Below are 9,366 nucleotides of genomic sequence, written 5' to 3' on the forward strand. Positions count from 1 at the left end.
ATTTGCCCGCTCATACCCTACATTTGTCAGTTGTGAAGCTATGTTCTATTTAACCTGAACAAGGAGAAGAAATATCAGGGAACAAAGAGAAGTTAGAGGAAGGCTTTCTTTGTTCAAATCCAGGAGAGGCAACTGAGTGACTAATCTAAGAGAACGATTGGCTTTGTCATTTCCCAGTTTGCTTGCATTAAATGTGGGTTAGTTACTATCTGTGATTCAGTTCCACTTTTTTTTTTTTGAAAAGCAGAAAATAAAACACCCTTTGGTGGGATGGGGGACAGACTGCTGTGCAAACAAATGAGTTAATACATGAAAGGCACAATGAAAATATTCAGAACACCATGCTCAGTTAAAAGTGATTACCAATACAGGAAATAAGGATGGGGTCCTGCACTGTGATGCAGCACAGCTGTGTCTTGTGATACCGGCATCGCATATCAAAGTGTTGTGCAAGTCACAGTTGCTTTATTTCCAGTCCAGCTTCCTGATAATGTGCCTAGGAGACAATGGATAATTGCACAAGTACAAGGGTCCAATAATTTGGAAAGAGGACTGGTGAGTGGAAGATCTCTCCCTGTCTCTCTGCCATGCTATCAAATAAACAAATAGATAAATAAAAAAATAAATTAGTAGTGTACAAACTGGGGAGGGACTCAGGCTGGTGCTAGTAGCCATCTGAACAAGTGATTTAAAATATTTATTCAACACTGAGACTGGCTGCCAGGAAGCACTGAGCTGGACATAAGCAAGGAAGATAGTATCTTAGAAATGGAGACAAGAAGAGGTTCTGGAAGTTCTGCAAGTTATCCAAGAGAGACATGTTCTGGGTCTCAGGGCAACTTTGGCTGCTCAGCCCGGGAGGCCATTCTGTGCGTCACCAACAACGTAGTTTTGGACAAGCAGATGTGCGATGCAGTGACATACGCCATCTCCAGCAGAAGTGAATAGTCCTCTCACCACAGCTGCTCTGCGCTTTAGCTGCAGGATGTCAGGACCCAGATGGGATTCGCCTTCAACCTGTGACTTACAGTGAAGAAGACCCATGGAGAGGGGACATGACACAGTTCCCAGACATGAAGCAAGTAGGATTCTAACATTAGTCGGGCTAAGTGAAAAATATATGAATTTTCTCCGTACTGTTTCTTCGGCAACTTTTCAATAAGATTTAAATGTGTTCACAATTAAAAACTAAAATCAGGCCATTCCAAAATCCCGGGATGTAGAAAAAGCACTGCGTGCAAAAACATGGAAACAACCAAAATGCCCATCAACAGAGGATTGGATAAGAAAGCTATGGTTCATCTACTCCATGGAATACTACTCAGCTATTAAAAAAAACAAAATGCAGTTCTTTGTGGCCAAATGGGCCAAACTGGAAACCATAATGCTAAGGGAAATGAGCCAATCCCAAAAGGTTAAATACCACATGTTTGCCTTAATTTAAGATGATATGATGTTATGTATAACATGTTATGTTTTGAATGTTATATGTTGTGTATAAACTAAAATTGAAGTATAGGTGAGGTGGTCACAGAAGGTGGCTGGGAACCCGCATTTACTTTTAACATATTGGTTACTCATTACTATGTCAATTAATTCCATAATGATGTAAATTTTTGCTGATGGTATGTTGGAGCTTTCAATTGACTGGGATGATACTCTGCTGGCTCTGTCATCAGACCAGAGAGGGTATACCTAAGAAGCCGTTGAACTTGACTGGACAATAAGATGCTGGACTCTATGTTTGGTATACGCTTGCAATGGGGAAATCTCAACTGAACTTGAGCTGTGGTTATGCAACAAGGTGGAGGAATCCACCATGGTGGGAGGGTTTGGGGAGGGGTGGGGAGAACCCAAGTATCTATGTAACTGTGTCACATAATACAATGTAATTACTGAAGTTAAATAATAAATAATTTAAAAAAAAAAAGAAAAGAAAAAGCACTGCGAAGAGGGACATTGATAGGGATAAGTGTTTAATTAAAAAAAAAAAAAAAAGACCTCAAACCAGGTGTCTAATACAACACTTGTGAAACTTCTAGAAAAACAACAAGCTAAGTAAACCCCCAAACTACTTGTAGGAGGAAAAAAAAAAAATAAAATTACAGCACAAATCAATTAAGCAGAGCATTTTAAAAAACAGAAAAAAGTCAATGATCCTTTTGTTTGTTGATCTTTTCAACAAATCTTAGATTAATTGAAGAGAAAGAGAGAAAGCTCAAATCACTCAGTACAAAATGAAAAAGGGGACATCACAATCAATGTCATAGACAAAATAAGAGAGTACTCCGAATAATTACCTGCCAGTAAACTTGATAGCCTATGGGGAAAATAGCCTAAGTTCTGGAAACACAGAATCATGAAGAAACAGAAAATTTTAACAGATCTATCGCTAGTGAGGACACAACATCCACGATAAAAAAAATCAAGGGTGGGTGTTTGGTACAGAGGTTAAGACATCACTTGGGAAGCCTGTATCTCCTCTGGAGTGCGTAGGTTGGGGTCCTGGCTGTTTCTGATTCCAGCTTCTGGTTAACGTATACTCTGGGAGGCAGCAGGTGGTGGATTACATAGATGGATCCCTGACATCCCTGTTGGAGATTCAGCTTGAATCCAAAGTTCCTGGCTTCAAGCTGACTCTGTCTTGCCTTTTGCAGTCATTTGGAGAATGAACCAGTGAATTGACAAAAAAAAAAAAATTTCTTTGTCCATCTCCATCTTGGTTTCGCCCTATCCCTCCACATTTCAAGCAAATAAAAATTTAGAACATGGGTCTCAGATCATAGAAAAGCCTAGTATCAGATGGATTTTCTGGGGAATTTTATCAAACATCTGAAGAAGATGTAACACCAATCCTTCTCAAATTCTTCTAACTACTGAGGAGGGTTAAATTCATTAACATCGGCATTCAGCAGTTACACACTTAAAATGGTAGACATGTTGAATGTTATGCTCTGCAGCATTTTAGGCACATTAAAAAAAACTTTAAGAAGTTTAAAAGAGATAATGAAGCTTTAAAGAAGTAAACTTTATGTCTTGTGAATAAAATACTAACAATATTTAAAAAAAAAAGAATTTGCTCTTGTCACGTCTATTCACAAGTAGAAATAACTCTGGCTTATGGAAGATATGGAAGTTTTTTTGTTTTTTGTTTTGTTTTGTTTTGTTTGTTTTTTACCAGCTAGAACAGCCTAAGTCTTTCTCTCACTTTCTTATTTTCTTGGCAGCACAGTTACCTCAGGAGCTACTAGCATTTTCCTGGTCTGCCAGTAAAGCCTTGTAAAAACCCCTTCCTATGTGTGGCTGTTGGTTGATTTCTCTGATCCCTTCACATCTGACTCATGGATGTCCTTGAGACTGAGGCTCCAAGGTTGGAATGTCATGTTTTTAACCTGCTCTTTAAGCCAACTGCTCAACTAAATGTTTTAAGGACAATCTGTTACTCAAAGCCTTTTTTTTGTCATTTCAAATATCATATGATTTATTAAATTTTTTTAAAGATTTATTCATTTTATTACAGCCAGATATACACAGAGGAGAGACAGAGAGGAAGATCTTCCATCCGATGTTTCACTCCCCAAGTGAGCCGCAACAGGCCGATGCGCGCCGATCCGAAGCCGGGAACCTGGAACCTCTTCCGGGTCTCCCACGCGGGTGCAGGGTCCCAAAGCATTGGGCCGTCCTCGACTGCTTTCCCAGGCCACAAGCAGGGAGCTGGATGGGAAGTGGAGCTGCCAGGATTAGAACCGGCGCCCATATGGGATCCCGGGGCTTTGAAGGCGAGGACTTTAGCCGCTAGGCCACACCGCCGGGCCCGATTTATTAAATTTTGTTGCTGGTTGCTAATATAGAATTTTGAAATTCATGTAAGACAAAGCTTAATGGGCCTGCTGCGTAGCATCATGGATGCATGCAAATCAGATACATTTATGATTGTATGAGATAAAATACATAAAATATTGATCAATATATTACAGCTGTTATTTTATACTCAAGAATGTATGATCAGTAGTTTCCTTATAGATTTTTATAATCAGATACAACCAGTTCAATTCTGAAGTGTTGGATTAACTGTTAATTGGTCACTAGTAACTTTCTTTTCTTCATATGAAAACTAATAACAATGGGTTAAACACAAAAATCTGTGAGGTCAAAAATAAAGAAATAGCCAGGAAGAAATGTGTTTTCTTTTTCTTTATTTGGGCATCATTTATAATGAAGTACCTGCAGGAGGTACTCAAAGCCTTTTAAAGTTTCCTTGGGATGATACCACAGTGCACGGGGGTCTTCCGCGTCCCCTCCGCCTTGCAGGGAGCTCCCCTCCAGACACACTTTCTCGAAGGCGCTGACCAGCACCACCTTCCGACCAGAGCCCGGCACTGCACAAACTCCCTCCGAATTCCAATGTTTCACACTCCCTGGCCAGAACCTCCTGGGTTTCCTTTTTTCCCTTCCCACTTCTCCCCCGCCCCTCCTGCCCCGCACCAGCTGCCTGCATTTCCTTAAGGAATGTTTGTTTTTTCTCTCGCTCTCCCCCACACCATAGCGGTGCACGAGCTGGCCGGGCGGGTGGCTGCGTTTTCCAAGAGGTCATTTCACCAAAAGGCCCAGTGATAGGCAGAGGTCCGGCGATGAGAGCGCCAGCAAGAGCAGTGGCAGTTCCAATGCGGACCAGGGAGACCCAGCCACCCCAGGGCCCTAGAAGCAGGAAGAAAGAAAACCTTCTGCCACCTCTCAGAAGAAGACCGAATTCTCCAGCAAAACTGCTGCTAAATTATCCGCTGGTGCTAAAAGAATTCAGAAGGAGCTAGCTGTGATCCTGTTCCAAACTGTAGCGCTGGGCCTGAAGGAGATAACATTTATGAGTGGAGATCGACTATACTTGGCCCACTAGGTTCTGTATATAAAGGTGATGTGTTTTTTTTCTGGATATCACATTTTCCTCAGATTATCCATTTAAAATTGCCAAAGGTTACGTTCCGAACCAGTATCTATAACTGTAACATCAACAGTCAGGGAGTCATGTGTTTGGACATCCTTAAGGACAACTGAACTATCTCAAAGGTTTTGCTGTCGATTTGTTCCCTTTTGAAAGATTGCAATCCCGCAGATCGCTGGTTGGAAGCATAGCCACTCAGTATTTGACCAACAGAGCAGAACATGACAGGGTAATCAGACAGTGGGCCAAGATATATGCAACACAATTCACAAATCTGTATGAAGTGTGAAGGAGCAGAAGGCATCTTCTCACTGTGTTGCAATTCTTTATAGCGTTTCCAATACGGACTTCGGTGTATATGTGATACTGATTCTACTCTCTGTTTTTGCCCTTGGAGACTGGGCGACTCCCCAGAAAGGGAAAGAGTAGAACTTTGTAGCTGTAGATTAGTTATGTTTTAAAAGCCTACTTGCAAGTCTTGCTTCTTTGGGATACCAAAGTGTATTTTGTGATGTACTAAGGATACTGGTCCTGAAGTCTACCAAATATTACAGTGATTATCTGTATGAAGTTATCAAAAGTAAGCTGTAGATGACTAGAAATTATTCCACTTGTATTACACCCAGATGTATTTCTGAGTATGTGGTTCATGATGTTGTGAAAATTGTTTTGCTTTTTGTCAGTTTATAATTACAGGATTTTCTTTTACCCTTTGTAGCTCAGAGCACTGATGTATCCCATTGGTTTATTTTGGCTTTGATTGCCTGTGACTTTTCTAAGAAATCTTTACCAATGCCTCTATCTAGTAGAGTGCGTCCTATGCCTTCCCCTAATAGGCTGATAGTTTTTGGGTTCAGATTTAGGTCCTTGATCCATTTAGAGCAGATTTTTGTGTAAGGTGAGAGGTGGGGGTCTTGCTTCTTACTTCTGCAGGTTGCCAACAGGTGCCAACAGCATTTGTTGAAGAGACCACTTTTCTCCTGGATTATTTTCAATTATCTTGTCAAAGACTAGTTGGCTATACATGTGTGGCTTCCCTTCTATGGTTTCTATCCTATTCTATTGATCTTATCCTCTATTTCCGTACTGGTACAAGACTGTTTTGCTTACCACTGTTTTGCTTACTCTAGTAGGTCTTGAGTCTGGAATTGTGATTCCTCCAGTTTCATTTTTATTCTTCAGGATAGTTTTGGGTGTTTGTGGTCTCTTGTGTTTCCAAATGCATTTTTGTACCACATATCTATTTCTGAGACGAATGTTTTTGGGATTTATTGAATTGCAGTGAATCTGTATATTACTTTTAGTAATATAGACATTTTGATTATGTTGATTCTTTATATTTTAATGTCTTTTTCTATTTCTTTTTTCGATGTTTACTTTGCAATTTTCATCATAGAGATCTTCCACATTTTTGGTTAGGTTTGCTCTAAGGTATTTAAGATTCTTCTCTGCTATTTTAAAGGGCACTGTGTTTATAAGTTCATTCTCAGCCATGAAGTTGAGTGTGTATGCTAGGGTAATAGATTTATTTTCATTAATCTTGTAGCCTGCTAATTAATTAAATAACTTCCCCCATGAAATCTTAATCTAATTATGTTATTGATGCTTGTTTAGCCCCTTGTCCCTTTAGCCTCCAGTTTCCAATGTCTACATTGTCCATATTTCTCCAGATTCAAGGTACAGATTGTTCCATTAAAGGCCAGTTGAGCAGATAATAAGGATTATGGGCAGTGGGCAGAGACTGAGAAAAGGAATGGCAGTAAGGTTGTTGTTAAGCCGCTGAGTGGGGTTATTTGAAACAGAGCATATAGTAAGACTGAAATGCTTTTGTTAGAATGTTCGATGGGGCCCTTCCTTAAAAATTCTTCTATAGACCTCAGGTGAGATCACCCAGTATTGAAGACCAGCATCAAGCCACACTCCTATTCTTCTAAAACTTAAGTCCTATCCTGTGAAGGCCTATTCATCCCACATCATCAGGCTGTACTCCCAGATGTATCAGTTCCCTCAAGAAAATACCAAAAGTCAGATTTTTATACAAAAATATATACTTTATTCAATAGTTATTTAATATTATTTTCCATACCAATACTTCTGCGATATCTTGGGTTTAAAGCACAATAAATTTGCATTCACAATTCTTGACAAGACCCTCAAAACTTTACAGTTATAGATGTAAGGTCCACAGGGAAAAAGCAAAAATGTGCCAGGTATTCATTCATACAAAACCACCAATGGAAGATAAAATTAAATCATCAATAACTTAATCAAGATTAACATTACTTAAGGCATTATGTTTCACATATAATCAACAAAGTTCATACTTCTTATAATTATAATGAAGTAGTATTATGGGGTGTCCAGGTGGAAGATATATTAGCTGTGGGTTCTTGGGTTGTGAAGTAAGAGGCCAAAGTCTTCAGTGTCTGAGCTCTCTTGTCGAGGACAGTAATGGCCTCTTGCACCCACTTCTGTTTTGGATCAGCACAGATCTCCTTGGACTGAATGCTTATGAAGCTGTGGGGACAGAAAGAGGACATGGTTAGGTGAAGCACCTGTGCAGTGATAGCCTAGTGGTGCAACTCTTCTTGCACCAAGGGGCTGCCATGGAAGCTAGAGGGGGAAGAGAGGTGGAAGGAGCGGATGAGAGCAAGCTGCTCCTCCAGGGCTCCAAGGAAAAGCCATCCTGACTACAGGCTAAACTCCTAGGGATGATCTAAGAAAGCACCTGATGGTGATGACATTGGGTTGATTTTCCTCTCTTGGCCCCAGTTTTCTCATTCTTAACCCTTGACTATTGGATAAGCCACTGTACTTCTCTGACTCTAAATTGGTGAGAAATGTGCTTTCCCCCCTAAAAAACTCTGGGCCAGGAAGGGTTGATGTGCTCAACTCACAGCACAGCTTCTCTGGGACACCTGCTGTTGCTGATTCTTGTATAGTGTATCAGCCTCTTCACCGGGATCTTCCTGTTGAATGCATAGCAGCAGGTGCTTGGGGAATTAACGGCATCTGGAAAATCAATCAGAAAGAAAAATGTCAATCAGAGCAGAAGCAGTAAATGAAGAGGGAAAAAAGATGGCTGGGGGAGAGGTAGGACCTGCTAAATCACAATTTTAGAACCAGAATGTGACCTTTGACACACTGACTCAGTTTCCTAGGCTATAACATTGGTATGCAATATTGATAATGTACAGAGAGAAGGAGAGCTATTAAAATGAGGTAACTGAAGAGTGCCATTAGTAGGGGTTAATAAACCAATGATCAGGGCTAGGGAAAAGTCGCTACAGACCCCAGCTGTAGACTTCTTTTAGTTCCCTCAAATGTGTGTCTGGTTGTGGGTACCCACTGCCTCTGTTGAGCTGCTTGTCTGGAATCTAGTCTGAATGAAGCATGGGTCATTCTAGTTTGTCTTCCTTCCTCTGTACTTTCTAGGGAAATGTCCTGCATACCCACCACCTGGGGCCCCTGCTGTGATCACCACAGACTGCTGGCAACAGGTGGGATGGTGAGTGTGCTGGGGATGTCTCCAGTGTTGGAGACCTGAGGGAGCCAGTTACAGAACTGGAGCTCAGCAGCAGCTACATTACTGTGCTCCCTCCTTGTCCTTCTCTGGGCTGCCTTAGGTTGGAAATGCAGTTGTTCAGGTGAGGCTGTGGGGACCCTCCCACTATGGTTGTCCCGGACCATGATCACTTAGAGACAGAGTGATCTGTGTTTCTGGAGAGGGGCCTCACCTGGCTGGGCAAGCACGTGGGAGCTGAAGGTGGCCGCTGTGAGCAGCAGGCACAGAAGTGCTGCGGAGACCTTCATGCTGGAGGGTGAGAGCTGAGCTTGAGCAGGAGTTGGCAGCTTTCGAGTTGGCCTCAGCCTCTCTGCTCTTCTCCAGGCTCTGTCTCCACCTTTTATAAGAAGCCAAGACAATTGATCTAGCGTGGGAGGGCTTGGCCCAGAGCAACGTCAACCCTCAACAAATGATGAAACAGTCTGGAATTCGCTGAGTAAGTGTCGTGGCCTGGGATATTTCCAGGAAGTAGGAGAAGGAAACCATAGGCTGAGGCTGGACACTTTCTCCATCCTCTGCTTAACCGCAGGGCAGGAGGGGGCAGGCAGGACGGGGGCCAGTGTGCCTTGAATGACCACAAATGTGAGCCAATCTCACTATTCTCAAGAATTCTGCTTTCTCCAAAGCGAAACTCAGGCAGAGAAGGAAGGAAGCAAGCACAAGCAGGGAATTGAGACCACAAGGAAGATGAATGCATGTTCAGACTGGCTTCTGGCCAACCTTCAGGCCATGGTCCAAGGGGCCTTTGGGAATGGAAGAGAACCCTGTAGCCTTGGCCAGTTCCCCAGCTTTGTGTTAGCTGCCCTTGTTCTGTGGATGCAATGGAATATAATGTTTTATAAATGTTGCCCTAGATTCTGGG

General features: G+C 41.9%; 1 protein-coding gene and 1 pseudogene across 1 annotated transcript; one reads left to right on the forward strand and one right to left on the reverse strand.

Annotated features, from left to right (window-relative positions):
* Positions 1-1,055: 1,055 nt before the first annotated feature.
* Positions 1,056-5,228, forward strand: LOC101518819 (ubiquitin-conjugating enzyme E2 E3-like; annotated as a pseudogene).
* A 1,741-nt stretch (positions 5,229-6,969) lies between these two features.
* Positions 6,970-8,810, reverse strand: LOC101528497 (C-C motif chemokine 2). Its single transcript, XM_004593869.3, has 3 exons — positions 8,677-8,810; positions 7,837-7,951; positions 6,970-7,456 (listed from the first exon to the last, which is right to left on the reverse strand). Exons 1-3 carry the CDS (start codon positions 8,750-8,752, stop codon positions 7,273-7,275), a joined length of 375 nt encoding a protein of 124 aa, XP_004593926.2. The 5' UTR covers positions 8,753-8,810; the 3' UTR covers positions 6,970-7,272.
* Positions 8,811-9,366: the final 556 nt, after the last annotated feature.

The sequence above is a fragment of the Ochotona princeps genome, chromosome 17 (assembly GCF_030435755.1).
Source record: "Ochotona princeps isolate mOchPri1 chromosome 17, mOchPri1.hap1, whole genome shotgun sequence".
Taxonomy (NCBI): domain Eukaryota; kingdom Metazoa; phylum Chordata; class Mammalia; order Lagomorpha; family Ochotonidae; genus Ochotona; species Ochotona princeps.